General features: G+C 42.2%; 2 protein-coding genes and 1 long non-coding RNA gene across 3 annotated transcripts; all 3 read left to right on the forward strand.

Annotated features, from left to right (window-relative positions):
* Window positions 1,218-4,162, forward strand: LOC110436941. The gene is made up of 5 exons (XR_002454920.1): window positions 1,218-3,016; window positions 3,128-3,215; window positions 3,373-3,502; window positions 3,768-3,814; window positions 3,903-4,162. It is a non-coding gene; the product is annotated as an uncharacterized LOC110436941 (long non-coding RNA).
* On the forward strand, window positions 4,578-10,331 carry LOC8073514 (serine/arginine-rich splicing factor SR45a). Its single transcript, XM_021464719.1, has 8 exons — window positions 4,578-4,724; window positions 5,526-5,592; window positions 6,606-6,628; window positions 6,716-6,922; window positions 7,066-7,168; window positions 7,506-7,655; window positions 8,988-9,042; window positions 9,765-10,331. The coding sequence occupies exons 3-8, from the start codon at window positions 6,606-6,608 to the stop codon at window positions 10,085-10,087; spliced, it is 861 nt and encodes a 286-aa protein (XP_021320394.1). The 5' UTR covers window positions 4,578-4,724; window positions 5,526-5,592; the 3' UTR covers window positions 10,088-10,331.
* On the forward strand, window positions 18,650-20,133 carry LOC8070015 (probable WRKY transcription factor 41). The gene has a single exon (XM_002444233.2). It carries the CDS (start codon window positions 18,830-18,832, stop codon window positions 19,850-19,852), a length of 1,023 nt encoding a protein of 340 aa, XP_002444278.1. The 5' UTR covers window positions 18,650-18,829; the 3' UTR covers window positions 19,853-20,133.

Below are 20,212 nucleotides of genomic sequence, written 5' to 3' on the forward strand. Positions count from 1 at the left end.
ACATGTGAGTGTCGATCCAGGAATCGAACTCACGCGCGGCCGCTGGCACACTTGGCAACCTAGCCAACCAAGCTAAGCTTGGTCCTTATATCCACTCATCGCTTTGGATCCCTAGTGGCACCCCATTGCCTTCAATATCTTTATTTGCTTTTTTTCTAAAAAACATCTTGATATTTGATCTACATATATCTTTTTACCTCTCTACCTACAACTCTTATTAGTACCTTGTATAACATGGATATACCCTTTTTGCCTCGATTTACATTCTTTTATAGATATTTTATGTGACTTCATTCTAACATATACTCGTACTTTGCTATGGATTGTGAAAATTGAGTTAAAGTTTACTGTTTGTTTACTAAGTGTGTAGTTCACAAAAAAATATTATACAATATTTGTGTTAGCAATATACAAAACTGAGTAATTATTCCCTTTCGTTATTAGAACTCCATAACAGGTCTCTCTCTTTGCAAATAGTACCTATGCACAACTTTTAACTTGAAATTTTAAGCCATCAGTTTTGCTCCAGGCCTTCAAATTAATGTATCTAACGGGTGACGAGTAACTATAAAAACTGGCTCAACTTTGCCTCCAGGCTTGCTCCTTTATTCTTCTCTCTAATGTTGAACATTTGATCAACTTGTGGCCTTCTCTATCTCCTCCATGGTGCCATCTAGCTCAGCTCTTAGTGTGGACTTCACCTAGCTCAATCAACACTTAGTTTCAGCTATGACTTTTTAGACAAGCAAATATGCTCATAGTCTAGACGATCAACATTGACTAAGTATAATACCCTATACGTTCCAAATTATAAGACGTTTTGTTTATCCCCTAAACACTAATCTCTAATGAGAAGTACTATTGAATGCTAGGTGGCATCCCTCTATCCATTCTGGCGGACATAACGTCACTTAGATCGACTAATGTGATGCTACACCAACAAAATGACAATAAAACCATTCAATATGTAAAAATAAAGAGTTTTAAAAGGTAAGAAGTCAAACAAAAACGACTTTTGTAGACAGGGGAGGGAGGAAATGGGAAGTTCTAGATTTTTTTTTAGAATTAGAAACAAAAATCCTTTTTAGTTTTTTTTTTGAGAAACAAAAGACCTTTTTAGAAGAAATGACTTTTTGCTTTACAATCTATACTATAATTGAAATCTTCTTCAAGTCACCTCCTTCCTTCAAGATCAACGGCTCAAAACACACCAATTAGGAATCCAACGTCTGAGATTAAGATGTTAGAAGCCGCTTCCAACTCGTCTGAGATTAAGATGCTGCTTCAACGGGCAACATCAGCGACCGAAACCTGTTGTACGCGAAAAAAAACAAAAAAAAAAGCGCCCAGCCACCTACTCCGTCAATGCAAAAAAAAAAGAAACAAAAAAAACTGCTGCTCGAACGCCGCCAACCAGTAGATCGATCTCCTGCCGGCCCTCGCCCAGACCCCCAACGACGTTGATACGGTTCTCGGTGAGCGAGGGTCGGCTACGGCACCTGGCCGGGGGCTAGGGTTGCACAGGGTGACGTTTGTGCGGATCTCGGCAGCGACACAGGCGGTCATGATCCAGCCTTAATTCCTCCCCGCGCTTCTTCTCCTTGATGGCTGGGAGCCTGGGACCAACCCGGCCTCCCCGTACGGCCGCATTGCCATCGCCGCCAGTCTCATCGTTGTGAAATGGGATCTGCAGAACTATCTCTGCCGCCAGGGATGCCGTCATGCTGCTCCACGTGCGCCCCACCTCCATCCGCTGCGTCGTCGATTGGGGCTCCATCCCGTCCTCCATCGTTGACGAGGCTGACGCTGCCGAGGACGCCGCCACCACTGCCACCGTCGAGGGCGGCCCCTCGGAGGAGTTGCAGGAGAGAAGTCGTGCACCGGGTCTGCCCCTTCTCTTTTTCTTAACTATACATTTTTACTTTATTAATGTTTTTTTTTGAACATGTTTTACTTTATATTAATGTGGATTGACGATTTTCCTATGTAGCTTTTTGTGCAACTGACTTAGTACGTAAGTTTCTGATGTGGAGGACAAATGTTAGTACATGACAGTTGATTCAGTATTTCAGTAAGAAACTTCCTCCAGTTATTTCATTACTTGTTAATCTTTGATCTTTTGTAAAAACTTGTAGCGTCAACAACAAGCTGATAGCGTGGTTTGTTTCATGGTACTACTGCCCTTCAGGCTTATTTAAAGACCCATATATCTTTTTTGGGCAGACATTAGTTTACGTTAAATCAGTTAACTTGCGTCAGGCTCTTGTAAACTGTGAAGAATACCTGATAGCATCTGCAAATGTACATGAAAGTAGGGTGAAATACATCTGCTGCTGCAGATTGCATATCTTCACCGTTGATATTGCATTTTTATTCATTATTGTTTAATTCAAGAATATGCAATGCAACTTTTCTATGTATTATAATAGAGATTTGCTCGGTTAGTATTTAGAGTAAACACAAGAAATTAATATTCAAGTGAACTTTGCTAATCAGAATTATAATATAACGTTGCATGTGGCTTTCTTATGCAGGGGTTGGGGGTGTTAAATTCTCAGTCATCTGTGCTTTGCCATCTGTGCTTTGCCATAATATAACGTATATAGTGTTTGCAGGGGGCATGCTACAAAACTTTTGATGTGCCCTTACTACTGTGCCTTAACAGATTGTTGCATTTGTCTTGACAGTACTCTTTATTTTCTTTCCTCCTGTCTGAAATCTGGATGTTTTTCCCTACGTTAGGAATGTGCTATTTCTGTATAATGCTGGCACAACAATGAAACAGAATTTTAATATAGGGAAGATAAAAAATATTAAAAGCTGCTTGCTTATATTTTTTAACCATCAATCATGATTTTTTTCTTTCCACCTATCTGGATGTTTTTGCAAATACAGAAACTTGTGTCTACTAAAAATGTTCTATTGTCGACGACATGGAAAATCTAGGTCCTGGAGTTCCTCTTCCAACTAGAGGAAGAAGAGGTTGAGTAGATCCTACACTCTCAACAGTGGCAAGGTCTTTCTTTTATTTTTGATTTTTTTTGTGAATGCAGTTAAAATCGTCCTTTTTAACACAATTTAGTTCAACTCTGATTCTTAGTTGTGTGGCATATATACTGTGTATCAGTTTTTAATAGCGTGACTCGCCTCCATCTTCAACCAGTGGCACAAAGTTCATGTGAGCTAGGACTCAGTCTTATTGGCCAAGGCTTTAGGTGAGCTCAATGTTTGTGATTTCTTATGTCTATGGCCCATGTGCTAACAACGACCAGAAAGATTGACTTGCACTGTATCAAATATCAGAGATTAACTCACATATTCACAAGTTAACAGTTCATATAGATTCACTGACTCGGTGCTTTTGCTCTGTAGGATTGGCGGAGAGGCTATTGCCAATTTGCACTGAACTGAATTTTGCTGATGTTGGACTCAATGACCTGCTCATCAGTTCCTATGGCTGGGCAATTTTGCCCACTTCCTATGATCTGTGCACCAGTACCAGGTATAAACATTTGTTTTTCTATGCTAGGTATAAGAACATTAGTAGTCATTTCCTTTCTTAGTTGTATTGCAAATGTTAGATCAGATACCTTGCTATCCATCGACAAATGCTGCTAAAGTTAATGCATTTAATGTGTTCTTCACATTGTGCTAAGTGTAAGATATCTTAATCTAATTTGTGTAAAGTTGGATTGTATTAAGCACAGATAATTGGATACTGCAACAAAAAAGTTCAATTAACTTACATTTTTTCTTTTATGCAACAGCTCATATAGTGGGATGTTCAGATGGACCACTTTTTATATATAAAAAGGTTATTTATGGTTAATTGTTCAAGTTGCCATAGGTGAGTCATACATACTTGACCCATTTTTATGATTTCTACATGTTTGCTGTTGCAGGCATATAGATTAGATTTGACAAGCACAAGACACATAGTATTAAGCATCAGACATTCCAGAGCTGAAGACCTGTAGTAAATTTTATGAAATTTCTTCAATTCTGCTGCCTGAAGATGATTTCTTTTCGACCACTTGTCTGAAGATTTATCTAGGAGATAATTGTACAGAGAGAGATACTTTTCAAGAGCTGTAGTTCAGCGGATAGCTTGAACTTCATCTAAAATTCATTATGAAAGTTTACCTTGTGGCAAATATGTCTATGTTCGTCATATATGTCTGTCTGTCTTATTTAATGTTAAATATGCCAATGATCCATATGAGGTACTCATCATTTTGTGGTAAAAGACAGAACACTAAGGTTCGTGATTAGCAGATAGAAACATGTCACGGGACAACAAACTCGCAGAGCAGTTATGCATGAGTGTTTTCCGGATTATACACATAGTTCTTGTTGTAGAAAAAAAGATTATATACATGGCTCTATAGGATCGTGTGAAACTTTCTATGTAAAAAGAATTTGTCTATACGTATCTCTAAAATGAAGCCGTGGCGTTAGCACGGGCAATGTACTAGTTACAATAATAACGCACTTTGATCAGGCCGGGCTTAGGCGAATTGCAGCCCATATGGGCCCATTCAACGGCGGCACGGCACGACAAGCAAGCGTCATGTGCGAGCTGTTTTTTCTCGCAGCGGGTAGCCCTGTCCCTGACCTGACCCTGACCCGTGCGTTGCGCCTCCTCGCAGACGGCGCCAGGAGCCGCCTCCTCGCCTTCTCGCCATCGGCCGGCGGCGACGGTGGCTGCTTCCCCGAGCCCGCAGGTGCTGCCTTCTACCTCCGCCGTTCCGCTCCCCTTCCTCTGGCTTCTACCTCCGCCGTTCCCCTTCCTCTTGCTCGTAGCTCTTCACGCGTTCCTGTGGATCTGACATTTTCCTCGCGAATCCACGGCTCAGATCGGGCGGTAGATCTGGTTGGGCTAGTCGCTGTCCGAAGCAGCTGCCGAGCTAGTCCGCGGCTGCGCGCTGCCGCCGGGGGGGCTTACGGCGCCAGATCTGGATAGGAAAACGCAGCGCACAAACTGAGCTAAATTCTGTTCGATTCGAGTTATTATTAATAGGGGTTCGTGTGGCTGCATGTTCTGGATTTTTCCTCCACGTGTTGCGGTCGTGGCTGACTCTTGTTGCCGGCCTCGAGCCAGATCTGGTCATGCTGCTACCGTGGATGACTTATTGCTTGATTCCGATTTGTTTGCATGTTTTTTTTATATATTTCTTCGGTTTAAGGATAGTCTCAAGACCCATGAGCATATATACCGGAAAGTGGAGACAGATTTGGAAAATCTTCATTTATTATTATTGCTAGCTTATAGTTTTGGGGTACTATGCTATTTTTCCTGGTTCTCTTAATAATTGAACTATAATAAATCAACAAATCTGCCACTACAGTCGTCATGGGCAACTGTTAAAAACTCTAAACAACACCTAATCGGGGCGCCTAGAACAGTCCACGAACCTGAACTGCTGAACTTAAATGGTTGGAAGCCACAGATGTGTACTTTGCACTTTCTGATTCCTGATGGTTTGTTTACTGATTTATGCTCATTTACTCTTTCCTTCTTCCAGGTAGACCACCTTTAGTTGGTTCCTCGAGTCTTCACCTGGTGCTTCAGTTTGCAGCTTCATTTTTAAGGTAATCAGATCACATCACTGCCAAGTATTATGGTATATGGTCTCTTCAGTCGTATAAGGGTCTAGGCTAGGAAATCTCCTGTTTGAAAATCTAACCTACTGGGGAGATGCCCAACAATCCCAAGAAACCTCACATTCTATGAAACACTATGTTTACTTGTTGATTTAGGCTTCAGAAGCTAGGTTCTCCTTGAATTTGATCATTGTTTGGTTGATGTTTTGCTTTGGTAAACACTTGAGATGGGGTCGCTGGATCATGCAATTCTGTTGTTATGTATGTTCTGGCATATCATCATTTATTATTTAGTTTTATTTTGCATTTTATTAGTTTGTGGATGCTTCAGCAGTGTGGTGCATAATTAAATTATCATTTTGTAATAATTTATGGTTTGGTGTATGTGAGTAATTAGAATGGAATTTGATAAATACTGCTTGGATTTCTACCATGTGTTCCACAGTTACATTTTGTCAAGTTCATGGTGTGTCCCATCACTGCAGTTCCTCATATGTGATTGAAGTTTCATGGAACCACCCACTGATTTTGCTATAATAATATGAATAATTTAGTAAAACTAAAAATTAGAATAAGAATTTGGAAAGGTGAACCAAGAAGTGTAGACCTATTGGACAACTACACTTTGTTTCAAGTTATTAAGGTAGAATAATTACGAGCTGAAGATGGATTATCAAGCTTCTTTTTTTTTTGCTATCTTGCCTCATTTTGGTCTTTGAGCTACCAATTTTCTACTACCTTCTATTAAAATAGTGTATCTTTCCATGTCACATTGCTTAAGTGTGTATACCAGTTATAAGGCAAAATATTCCATTTTGCATTCTTCCCTATTTCCATAGACTGATAAGCCCTAATGTTGTCACATGTTTTTATTCACATTTCAAGTTTTAGGATTAATTAATTGTGAAGTTTGTTTTCTTCCTATGATAAGTATTTATATTGCAGTCTGTAATTTATTGGCTGTTTATCTGACACTACACTCTGTTGTGTTTTCTTATTAGATGTCACAAGCCAGGGAAGTGAGGTTAGTATCCCTGCATGGTGACTTGTTATAATTCTCTTGTTCTCTGACTCAGACCAAATTCTCATAATCTGGTGATATTGCTTTTAGGTACACTGCACGGTCTATTACACCTCCTGCTGATAGAAATGGCACCTCAAGCTCGCCTCCTCCAAAGAGACGCAGCCCTTCAAGGTCACCTCCACCAAAGAGTGCTTCACGGTCCCCACGTCCAAGGAGTCCAAAGAGACGCAGCACTTCAAGGTCTCCTCCTAGGAGACGTGGTAGATCAAGGTCAAGGGATAGAAGTCGGTCCAGGCAAGTATATCACTTGTAACTGATAGTTTATCAAATATTATTGTTTCCAATGAGTGAATGATTTGTTTTTAGCTCCAGTTTTGCAATTCTACACAAATATGGGACTGGGGCAGTACTGATGTTCAGTTCTTTATCATGCACAGGAGCCCAGATGATAGAAATCCAGGGACTAACCTTTATGTGACTGGGTTGTCTACTCGTGTAACTGAAGAAGATCTTCAGAAGTTCTTTAGTAAAGAAGGAAAGGTATAATGTCAAATTATTAGTTCACGCATTCTTATTATGATGTTCTATTCGGGTGTTCTTTGGTTCACGGCTGGAGCCTCACTCTTAAGGAGATGTTTCTTCAGCTAAGCGCATAGATATGAGTGCTGGGTTAGTGTATTGTGCTGTGAGTCTTGGGTTTGGGAGTCTCTCTCCCTTTGTACTAGGAGTATTCCTGTCTCTCCTGCATATGAAATGACATGCTGTTCTGTGTTGTCTGAGAAAATTATTATGGTCTCTATTTTATTTCTAAGTGTTTGTGTATTAATCTTGTCTAACGTTATGGTATCCAATTAATCAGTTCCATCTTTCAATGCAGGTTAAAAACTGTCATGTTGTTCTTGATCCTAGGACAAAAGAATCCCGTGGTTTTGCCTTCGTGACTATGGATACTCTTGAAGATGCAAGACGCTGCATCAAGTATCTGCACCGCACTGTACTTGAAGGTCGCCTGGTCACTGTAGAGAAGGTTAGATACTAACTGTACTGATTCATTCCATTATGCATTTTTCTATTGCATGTTTGTTGAATAGTGCTAGTTTTGTCATGTTATATTTATATAGTAATTTCAAGTAGTCTAATACTAGCAGTACAATTAAAAATATAAGGCTACTATACTGTCAAGCTGTCTTTTTTTGGTCTTGTGTTTGCCCCTCCCCCCTCCACTTTAGTCTTGAATGAAAACCACTGATGTCTTAGTAACATAAATATATTAATCTCTTGCACCATGGAAAGTATATTCCATTACATTAAAACTTCAATGATGCTATGCTCTGTTCAGTTTAAAACTTTGGTGAAGGGTCCTTGAGATGAGGTATGTTATGGGTAGAAGATTACAAATATGCTCTTTCCCAGTGATGGAAGAGTATATTCTGGAACAGCCAAGCCTGGAAGTTCCACTCAGGTGAATTGGGCCAGAGTAAATTGAAAGGGAATCATTTCTGATGTGTTCTGATGCAATCCTAGTGTGGTGAATGGGGAAAACTTCTGTGGCTCTTCAACTGGGGTCTTAACTCTCGTCTCGTGCTGACTTCCTGACCTTCCAGTTTAACATGGTGCTGGGCTGCCTCTACGTCAACCTGGTTGGTCCAGGCTGTGCAGTCTTCAACCATGGTTGTCTCCAAAGGATGTGCAGCTGAAGTGATGGTGCTTATCACCACACCCTCAGAGCTCATCACCACTTGCCGTCTACACCTCCCTCGCCGACAATGCATACATGCTACATCAACACGAGGGCTGTCGCCGTAGAGCGATCGTGGAGTCTTGTTGTGCGTTGCGTCACCGTCACCACCACCGCCACCGCCACCTCTACCACTACTGCCATCGTCAACACCATGCTCATGATCCAACAGGCTCTACGATATGTCTGCTTCGACTAAGCTTACATGGTGCATGCTGCTGCCATGTCACAACACCGACAACCGAGTCTGATGCGAACTTCATCGACCAGTATCTTGATTTGACGAACATCACAAGAGGCATAATCTGGCGCTCCCTTGGACCATGGCTACACCGACCACAGAACAAGTGCACAAAAGCCATCTTTGGTTGAGCTGGCATGCAACGTAAAGTTATTAATCTACTTGTATCACAAGAATTTTGATCAAGAATTAACAAGCTTAATGGTCCATGACTATTTTTTTTCAGCAAAAGGGCAAAGCTTAGTTTCTTTATCAATTCTATTAACCACCCTGTTCAAATTTAAGATTGAATTGGGCTCCTCCTTTATTTGGTGTACTTGAAGCTCATTGCTTGTTCCATTGCGTACCAACTAATACATTTGTTCATGATTTCATTTCAGGCTAAAAGAACTCGCGAAAGGACCCCAACTCCTGGAAAATACTGTGGTCGAAGAGGTATGAACCAAAGTTGACCAATTTTGCACCTCCACATGATATGACCGCAATGCTTTCTGTATTAAGCATCATTTGTCTTGCTTCTGTAAGTGTTGTTCAGCTTGCATACATTGTAGTTGAATGGATATCACTTTATTTGTTTGCAGTTGTCAGATGTGCTATGCTGTTTTATTAATACGTAAACATGAACTCAGTCTCTAAACATTTTGTGTCACTCATGTGATATTTGTTTGCTTGTTGTTTACTTGTTTTGTCAAGTGATCTTTTAAATATTCTAATGACTGACCTCAGTGGGGTGGGTGTTATGTTTCCTACAACCTGTGATTATAATTGTAGCTTCTATGGTGTTCCCTATTTTTAGCTGGCATAATTCCACACTATCTAAGCTCCGAGTAGACATCTGTGATCTAGGTGGTGTTCTATATTTTTAACTGGCATAATTCCACAATATCAAAGCTTTGAGTACACATCAGTCGTTTAGGCCATTGTTTTCCTTGATTAAAATCACACTTTCGAAGTAGTGAAAATCACAAGCATAGCCATGGGAAACTTGTGTGACAGTATGTGCAAAATTGGTTGCATATATCTTTTATAGGCTTGTGATCCACATGTGCTTAAAACATTATTAGTAAGGAAAAACATGGGTTTGTGACGGTTCCTTTTTTTTCCTTTTGCATTTTGAATTGCAGCTATATTTTTAATATTTTTTCTTAAAAATGCAGGAGGATCTCAAAGGAGCCCATCACCTTACCGCCCTCGCAGAAGGGAGCGATCCCGCTCAAGGGAACGCAGAAGGGAGCGGTCCCGTTCAAGGGATCGAAGGGAACGGTCTCGCTCAAGGGAACGCCGGAGGGAGCGGTCCCGCTCAAGGGACCGGAGGGAGCGGTCTCGCTCAAGGGACCGCCGGAGGGACCGGTCCCGTTCAAGGGACCGCAGAAGGGAGCGCTCACGCTCAAGAGACCGCAGGGGCAGTTCACCCCATGACAGAAGGCGTGGAGACCGGTCCAGATCACCCACCACGAATGGGAACCGTAAGGCAGACTAGGAAGCGCTTCCCTAGTATGGAACCTTTTCGTTTCGAGACTAGTCGTGATTGTGTGAACAATGGAACTTGTAATTGCTACCTTCAAATGGTCTGACTGAGACGATAGCATGGGTTGTAGTGGTGTTGCTGTATTTTATTGTTGTTTCATTAAAAGTACTCTATTATGTTAGCTTTGGATCGAAATATCGAATGATTTTGTTTGTTATTGTTTATGAAACTATGACATTCTTGTGTGTTTGCTTAAGGTCGTTTTGGCATGTACTAAGTGTACTGTGCTTAAGATTGACAGGGTGCATGTTAGATGCCTTTGGGCTCGGGTAATGTAATGTATGCCAATGTTTTCTTAATGCCCTTCAGTATGCAGTATGGCATTGCCCATTAGTGGGCTAGAGTTTGCGGGAGATGCGGTTTACTAGGCGTATAGTACTACAGAGTCACACTGCATGCATTTCTACTTGTGTCCTCTTATTATTTTTTTAAAAAAAATCTTTATTATAATCTTTGTGTGACCTCAGAAATTTCCAAATATGAACCAATCCAAAAAAAAATTGACTTATACAAGTTTAAAAGGTCCAACAGGTAAATTGCAAAGCGCTCTCCAGATCCGAGCAAGCCCTGTTATCTACAGTCTTATCATCTGTAGCATGGAGGCAGAGATGGCAGGTACTAGTGTACTCAACTTATTTGGACTACTAGAAATGTTGCGTGCGTTACTGTTGAATTTCCAGTCAAATTCCGACTAATTTTCCGGGATCCGAATCAAATGCGGCATGGTCGTACTAGCTGTTTGTACCTAATCAGTTGCTCTTATAGAATGCCACACCACACCAAGCCGTGATGCCTTTGAAAACCTCACACGCAGGATGTCAAACACATACCGTGTCCGTCAAACACATACCGTGTCCGTTGCTGAGCTCGTTGACAATTGACACGTCCGTACCGTACGTGCTAACGACGCCGTTTCGCATGCTTGCTTGCATGCAACGGTTGACTTTTTCTTTTTTTTTTATTTCGTCGAAAGTTAATGTTGCTAACACGCATCTCCAGCCTTATCTCCCAGCTATAGGTTTCGAGCAGCTGCTGTTTCAGCTTCACATTCTCTAAGGTTTAATTTGTCAACTGGTGATCGAGATCAGTAGCAAGAGGACAAATTATACTATTAGGCTAGTAGATTTAATCCCATCCATAGGGAGATAAAACAATGTTTGATTAATAATTAGGTCAAATCCTGAAACTGAAAGGGTTTTGTCTCCTCATGTCACAAACAACAACGTTTAATTTACAGGCAATTTTGTTCTTTTTTTCCTTTTTTTTCCTTTTTTCTTTTTCTTTCTTCGTCTATGTAACCCGGATACTTGGAGAAACTTTTGTCGTTTAAAATTTAAGCCAAATTAAATCTGTGGAGTTCAAGAGCGACCAAGGCCTTGTTTACTTCCACCTAAAACTCAAAATTTTTCAAGATTCCTCGTCACATCGAATCTTTGATGCATACATAGAGTATTAAACATAGACGAAAATAAAAACTAATTGTACAGTTTGGTCGAAATTTACGAGACAAATCTTTTGAGCCCTAGTTAGTCTATGGTTGAATAATAATTACTACAAACAAACGAAAATGCTACAGTGTCGTGAAACTTTTTTCCTTCATAAACTAAACACGGCCCAACTCGTCCAACTTGTGTGACGAAAGCAGCTGTGCCATCCCATGGTACGGACGGAAACCAGGATACTTCCTCTGTTTCCACACGACCGGCGGATCGGGATGGGATCGTTCAACAGAAGCTTCTGAGTTCTGATATCATCATTCTAAAATCGAAGGAAATATGCAGGCTGGTCAGCAACAAGCATGCACACGCACGTGTGTTGTGTTGTGCTGGACTACCTGCATTGCATGGACGCGCCCACCGGACCAACACAACTCGGCCCTGCCCTTGTCCACTTGCAGAGGTACACACGTCGTAGCATCAGATGATAATATGCTACTCCTTCTACGCCTATAAAGAAAGTCGTTTAAGACAGTGACATAATCTTTAAAATATAATTTTAACTCTTTATTTTTATAAAAATATTTATTAAAAAAGATATATGTATATTTTTATAAAAGTATTTTTCAAGACAAATCTATTCATATGGTTTTCGTATTTTCAAACTCAATAACTTAAAAGTTATTTATGATTTATTTTCCCAATGTTTAACTCAAACCTTGTCCAAAACGTCTTTCTTAATAAGTATGAAGGGAGTACACGTTGTGCCGGGAATTTTTAAACCAAGCTAAAAACGTCTGATAGAAGGAGGCGTTAATTAAGTATATACAACATTAATTTGGACTAATTTTCCTAAACAAAGGAATGTGGACTAAATTAAAACGAGTGAGAGAGTAACTACTTGTAACTTAAGGCTAGTCCTAGTTCTGTACTATGTTGTTATGTTCAAGATAATAATGTCTTGGTATTAAGAAATCATTAAGTTGAGGATTATGAAGTACCCACATATAAAAAATATACTTGTGTTTGACAAACATTTCAATACAACTCCCATCTTTCCAAAAACAAATCACTACAACTTTTATTTTGTTGCAACTGATGGCAATAATAGTTTAGAAGAAACTAGTTGGCAAAGCTAAGTGCACTCCTAAAGCCTTTTTCCCCCTTCCAAATCCTAATACGCCTCATAAAAAAAAAGAAATGGAGGGTGCAATGATAAGTAAACGATATATATAATTATGGAGGAACCATCTGTCCAATTGGTAGCCTTTTGCAACTTGAAGTCACAGCCACGCACTGAGATCCTGATCTAGTCTAGATAGAGATGGAACGACTCGCCACGCCACTTGCTTGATGAACAGGTTGCTTGAGTACATGTACTAGCTAGTTGAATTGAAACAATATGTTGTACCACTCATTCACTCATGTAGAAAAGAGCTAAACTGCTAATTGAAGATCTCAGCATGTGCATGCCGCCTGTTGATTGTGATTTGCCATTACAAGGACATTCTAACAGCAATTGCTAACCCAATGCAAGGGTGCCGTACACAGAAGCCATACATTACGTATACTCACTCCATTCCAAAATTTAAGTTGCTTATGTATCTAAACATATTATTATCGTTAGTATAAACCAAGGTCAACTAGGCTTAGATCTAGTGTGTGTTCTTTTCTATTCGGGATAAACTTGTAGATCGACATGGTACTTGAACTAGAGAGTCAGTAAGAGAGGGAGAGAGGGGTAGATGGGGCTGAACTTCGGTGGGCTTGGTGGAGGAGCTCGCCATGGCGACGGTGTCGATGATGGCAGGTGTCGGTTAAGGGTTGACATGGGAGCAACGGGCGTAGAAGAGGGCTACGGTGCACATCTGCAACGCGACTCTCGTGGCTACGGTGTCCCTACAGCGTGGTGGTAGAGCTTCCCGTCGCTTTAGCGCTACCCTATCGGATTAGGGTTAGGAATGTAGGTGGAGTTTATGGCAGTTGTGGTGAACCTCGTACTGAGCGCCTTGGCCCTCACCTTCCTCTTTATAGCATTGCGCGATGGAGGCCCACCAACCATAATTCAGGGCTCGGATCAAAAGCCCAAGTTGGTTGTTAGGTCAACTCAGTGAAAATCAGCTTAACAATTATATCTAGATGCATAGTAACATGGATGTAAAAAAATCAAAGTGACTTATAATTTGGAATAGAAGAAGTACCTACAAAGAATAGAATATCACATAGCATGAAGATAAAAAGATAATGCAATGTCGCACGTGCTTGTAATAACTTATATGGAAACTAATTATGTAAAACTGGCAGGAGGTTTACCAAATTTAAATATTAATATTAGAAGAAGAGTTAAAGCCTAAGCAAAATAACAAAAAGAAAAAAGGGTAAAAAAGAAAGCCAACTACGTAAAACATTTTTTACAACAAACTACCTAAGGCCTTGTTTAGTTGGTTAATTTTTTTGTTTTGGCTACTGTAGCATTTTTATTTGTTTGGTAATTATTGTCCAACTATGGACTAACTACACTCAGAAGATTCGTCTAGCAAATTATAGATAAACTGTGCAATTAGTTATTTTTTTAGTTTATATTTAGTGCTCTATACATATACCGCAAAATTTGATGGGATTAAGAATCTTGATAAATTTTGGGAACTAAACCAAACAACATTGAAAACTAATGAATGAAGCTGCTAAAGAGCTAATAATACATACACGGTGCACGTACGAAACATTTTTTTTCTTTGGACACATGGGAAGGTAACAAAAGGCACTTTTGGATGTCAGTTAATTGGCAAGGAAACAAAAGTGATGAGCATATCTCTTTCTCTCTCTCTCTCTCGTCATCAGGCTTAGTGCTGATCTCTCGCCTCTGACGTCATCAGGAGACAGGGGAGGCACCTTGTGGTTTTGTTTATTCCAGCGACGCGCAAAGAGGGTTGAAGATTCCCAGTGTACACGTCGGCCGGTCGCCGGTCAAGCTCGTCTGATTTCTCCACACCCAACCAAAACAAAACTCTGACCATCACTTCACTCATCCATCCCTTCCCTCGCCACTTCACTCTATTTTTAATTAACAATAAAAAAACATCTCACTCTCACCATCAGTCTCATGCCCTACTATATAATATATATCGATTTATCTATATAAGCATCGCGTGCATTGGTCAAACAAAGATGAGTTTTTTGTTACACTTTCTTCATTCCGTGTGCTTTACTAGGGCATTGTTTACTTCCACCCAAAACCTTAAAATTTTTCAAGATTTCTCGTCACATCAAATCTTTAGACGCATGCATGGAGTATTAAATGTAGATAAAAATAAAAAAACTAATTGCACAGTTTAGTCGAAATTGATGAGACAAATCTTTTGAGACTAGTTAGTTCATGGTTGGACAATAATTATCATAAACAAACGAAAAGTGCTACAGTGTCGCGAAATTTTTCTCTTCACGAACTAAGGCCAGTATAAGGTAAGATATAATCACATGATACTGTAGTGCGAAATGTCACAAGTTGAAGCTGCCTGCAACAATCTGAAAGTGATTCTACGGTGTTGTTATCAAGCCTATCGTTTCCTGAGTTATTTTAGTCATTATTTGTTTTTCCCTGAATTACAATAGCACTCACATCAAGTCCGACTTGAAGGTAAAAGAGCAGGTTTCACTATAAGGAACCCCACTAGATGACCCATGCTTAATTCGTAATTGTTTTAGGTCATATTTGGATCATCTGAAACTAAAGTGTAGTTGGACTATAAAGTTTAGTCCGATGCTGCTTGGATACATAAAATAGAAGTAAATTAAAAACAAAAACCTTTGGTGGATGAAGTTCAAGTGCACCAGAAATTAAATCAGTTTACTTTTTAGTTCATATGTTTAGATACCTAGATCGAAGTTTAAACATTCTTCTTTACTCATGTATGCTATCCTGCTAGGTTCATTTTTTTCCCAAAAAAAATCGTAGGACAATATTCATGTCATGAAATCTTAAATTCCACAACACATGCGAAAGAAAAACCAAACGCGCTGGTAGCAGTAGTAGATGACATGCTAGGAATGGAATCCCATTTGAACGAGCCGAGCATACGTATACAGCCTGTGCCAAAATGCACGAACAAAAAGAAAAAAAAAACGAAACGAGGTCAAGCTATAGAAGACCCAAAAAGTGACAAATTTAGTCTCCAGCAGAAGAAACAACTGAGGTCACAAACAAATTGGAGCAGAGTTTAGACGACCGCTGGTAGTAGGTCACTCTCTCGGTGTGTGTGGCTCACCAACCAAACTCGGAGCTGCAGCTGCAGCTGCGGCCAAGATTTGTACCCTGACGTGCCTGCCTGCCAGTGTTGCAGCCGCAGCAAAAAGAAAAGACGAGAAATCCATCCAAGTTTAGGCCTTGTTTACGTCTTGTTTAGTTCGTCCAGAAACCAAAAACTTTTCAAGATTTTCTGTCACATCGAATCTTATGGTGTATGTATGGAGCATTAAATATAGATAAAAACAAAAACTAATTGCACAATTTACCTACTCCATAATTGGATAAAGTTTATCAAATAAAAACGAAAGTACTGCATTGTCAAAATCTAAAAACTTTTCGGTTCTAAACAAGGTCTTAGTTCCAAATAAATTTTGCAAAAGGTTTCAGATTCTCCGTCACATCAAATCTTGCGGCGCATGCATGAAACATTAAATATAGATAAAAATCATAACTAATTGCTAAATGCACAATTTGCCTATAATTTACGAGATAAATCTTTTGAATCTAGTTAGTCTATGATTAGATAATATTTGTCAAATATAAATGAAAATGTTACATTATCGATTTTGCAAAAAAAAAAAAAAAAAAAAATTGGAACTAACTAAGGCCTTATACTGTACTCCGTATGCTGGTGGTTTCTGACAGCGGGGGAGATGCAAGAGAAAAGAAGAGAGAAGGAAAAGTGCATTTATGACAAGTTGGAGAGGTTTGAACCGGTCAGGAATTTGACTTTGAACCTTCGCTTGGATTGCAGCTGCAATGCAGAGCCCATTGTCCTTGTGTATTGTGTCTGTGTGTCTGCCATGCCTGGGCCACCTCCCCTCTCCCTCTCCCTCTCCCTCTCCCTCTCCTTGCTGCTGCATGGACACAGAAAGGGGGAATGGGATAGGATTAGCAAAGACCGTGGAACCGGTCCAAGATTCCCTCCTCCCTCCGTTGTTAGCGGATCCACGGCCGCCAAAGCCCGACCCGACACGCGGTTCAACGGTCAAACAACGGAAAACCAACTCGAGTCAAACCGCCAAAGTGAAGGATTGGATGGGCCCGTGATTATTATTAGCGACCAAAAAGACGATGGGGTTTTCTTTTTTTCAGCAAAAGCCATAGCTCCTCCGCTCGTCTCAGCGCATGACAAGTCGTTTCCTCCATCAACAAGGACGGCTTCTTCTTCTATCTATAATCGATCTAGTATCTACTAGAAGAGTACACGAATCGTTGATAACAAATTGAGGTGACCACAGCTCATCTCCCTTTTTGCTTACAAATAGAACAAGGACTCGATCATTCCAACGATGTAATATAACTAATAAATATAATGCTATGTTAAGCTTATCTAGGATCTTATCTTGATTACGTTGGACGTGCAGACTCTAGGCTTTGATTTTTTTTTTCTCTCCAAGAAATTTCCAATACAAGACAACCTGCCACGTAGAGTATGATTTTCCTTCTTTTCTGAGAGAGCCTTTCAAAATTTATATCCAAAATACGGGACACGTGTTTAACTGACTAGTTACGTTAGAATGCACCCGAAGCATATAAGTACATCCTCTATTTTAACTAAATATAGTGACAATACATTCACGAAGGGACCATAGACGTCAAATTGCACCTTTGAAATAACAAATAAAGCAGAGCAATTTTAATGTTAAGACATGTATCACCACATTCTCATTGCTAAAACATTGTAGACTTGCAGTACCACCATGTCTAAGAACTTCTCTTCCTCTTCTTTCTTTTTTTAACTTTCAAAACACATCTAAATTGAGAATAAAAAATATCATTACGAATTAAAGAAAATAATAAAGAAAAACTCACCAACCGATCAAGAACACAAAGTATAAGAAACAAGAAAAGAGGGACTAAAGAGCCAAATAAACCCTTGGCATCATAAGAGTGGCGCACAGTTTTTCAAAGCTATTTGATCCCACGATGACACATTCTCTACGCAGAGCAACACAAGACCTGATTGTTCTGCTCGTGGAGACTCCAAGCAACAATTTGGTCCAACGCAACTGATATAACAATATTATCTTTTCTAAGGGAATTGTCTATGCTTTTGATTGTTGTTCACTCACTAAATGTTACAAACATACACTGTGTCCTCTTCTTTGCTGATCACAAAACAAATATGAACGACGAATCAACACACACATCCGTGCACTGGTACCGTCTAGACCTGTTCATGGGCCACATCCATCCGATTTATTCAAAAAAAATGATCCAACTCAACCTACTAGTGTGCTAGATCAAGTTTGGATCATTATTTTCGACCTGGTCTGATTAACCTAAAAAATCGACTTAAAGTAGAAAATCCAAGAAATAGCTTGACATAATTTAGCAGTTTGTCGGGTCAAACTTAGGTCAAAGATTAGCCCATTCGCTCGGCATAAAAGCCATGACTGAAAATACCATTCGCTGATTTGTCGTAAAAGAAAAAACATTACTAAATGACTGACATATTCGGCAAATAAGTTCAAGCGGATAGTCTAACTATTTTTTCAGCTCATCCAACATTAGATGACGTCTAGTACCATTTCATCTGGGGAAACTTGTGCTTGCTCAGCCACGTGCCAATGCTTTAAACTCAAATATGAGCGGGGTGAGGTTGATCAAATAACGGTTTGCAAAACAGAGCATAGTAGTAGGAGAAGAGAAGCCGAGACCCGACCCGGCAAGGCGGCAGCCAATCGCAGTGCGGTCTCCCCGATCTGGGCTGGTCAAACAAACAAATGATCGGCTTCCCTTCCTCTGGTCGCCTCACTTCACTTGAAATTCCCCAACGCGGACGCGCTTCCCCCTCCGGCCTCCCTCCCCTCGCTATAAAACCCCCGCTCGCCATCCCCGCCACCCACCAGTCCTCCTCCTCCACGTCAAGCCAAGCCACTTGACGCCGATCGCTCGCCACCTCACGCAGCACAAGCCTCGAGCTGCAACGACCGACCGGACCGGACCGGCCTCCCCTGCTCCGGCTCCCGCCGAAGCCTCCCTCGATCGATCCTCGTCGAAGCAGCAATGGCTGATGCCGTGGAGAGCGGCGGGCGGGCGCTCCTGGTCTCGGAGCTGGGCCGCGTGCAGGACCTGGTGCGCCAGCTCGAGCAGCAGCTGCGCGCGCCCGCGGACGCCGCCTCCGTCGACCTCTGCCGCCGCCTCGTCCACCAGATCGTCGCGCTCACCGACCACTCCATCGGCATGCTCCGCGCGTCCCCGGCGGACCTCGCTCCCTCCCCGCCGCTGTCCGCCACCGGGAGCCCGATCAGCGGCGGCGACGCCACCTCCGACCACCACCACCACCACCCCTTCCGCGCCGCCGGCGCCAGCCCCAAGAAGCGCAAGGCCACGGCGCGCTGGACCAGCCAGCAGGTGCGCGTCAGCGCCGCGGGCGGCGGCGCCGAGGGCCCCGCCGACGACGGCCACAGCTGGCGCAAGTACGGCCAGAAGGACATCCTGGGCGCCAAGCACCCGCGGGCCTACTACCGCTGCACGCACCGCAACTCGCAGAACTGCCCGGCCACCAAGCAGGTGCAGCGCGCCGACGACCACCCCGCGCTCTTCGACGTCGTCTACCACGGCGAGCACACCTGCAGGCCGCCCGCCGCAGCTGGCGGCTCCGGCGGCGCCAAGAGGGCGCAGCAGCAGCAGCACAACCCGCACGCGCAGGCAGCGCTGCAGGGCCTCGCCGCGCGCCTCACGGTGGCCACCACCACGGCCGCCGCCGCCGCCGCCGCCGCCGCGGCGCTCCCGCCAATGACGCCCGAGAGCTGCCCCGTGCGGGGCGCCTCGTCCCCGTGGTCGCCCGTCGGCTCCGACTCCAACGGCTGCCTGCAGCACCAGGGCGTCTCGCCGTGTCCCGTGCCCGGCTACGGGGACTGGGCCCCGGAGGGCGACCTCCAGGAGGTGGTGTCATCGGCGTTCGCCGCCGTCTCGTCGGCTGCGCCCCTGCCGGTGCTCGACGACGAATTCATGTCCCTCGAGTGCTTTGCATTCGACCACAACTTCGACATTGACACCGCAATGCCAAGCCTCTACTATCCATGAGGAGAAGAGCAACTGATCGGCAGCAGCCCTGTCGTCGTCTCCATGACAGGGAGGGAGGAGCAGAGGAGCCTCTCCCTAAGAACTGTGCAGTAGAAGAAGCCAAAACTGTGCAGTGGCAGGAGGCAGCAAAGCTGTTTCATTTTGTTTTATTTTTCCTCTTTCTTTTCCCTTTATTTTTGGGGGTCAGTTCTCAACTTGCTGGGTTGGGTTTTGTTGGTTTCAGTCAGCAAGAGAAAAGTTAAAATTTACTTACGGAGCGATCAGCTCGATCTCAGAAATTATCTCCTCTTGATCTTGATATTGTTTCACTTTCATGTTTGTACACCACCAATACCTTAGAAGCAGAGCACGACAAATCTT

Source organism: Sorghum bicolor, chromosome 7, assembly GCF_000003195.3.
Source record: "Sorghum bicolor cultivar BTx623 chromosome 7, Sorghum_bicolor_NCBIv3, whole genome shotgun sequence".
In the NCBI taxonomy this organism is placed as follows: domain Eukaryota; kingdom Viridiplantae; phylum Streptophyta; class Magnoliopsida; order Poales; family Poaceae; genus Sorghum; species Sorghum bicolor.

Excerpts from the sequence above, each read along its gene's own strand:
- LOC8073514 (XM_021464719.1), top strand. The coding sequence starts at position 6,606 with ATGTCACAAGCCAGGGAAGTGAG. Across the intron at positions 6,629-6,715 it reads TCACAAGCCAGGGAAGTGAG|GTACACTGCACGGTCTATTA; the intron begins GTTAGTATCCCT and ends TATTGCTTTTAG. Across the intron at positions 7,656-8,987 it reads GCCTGGTCACTGTAGAGAAG|GCTAAAAGAACTCGCGAAAG; the intron begins GTTAGATACTAA and ends ATTTCATTTCAG.
- LOC8070015 (XM_002444233.2), top strand. The coding sequence starts at position 18,830 with ATGGCTGATGCCGTGGAGAGCGGCGGGCGGGCGCTCCTGGTCTCGGAG.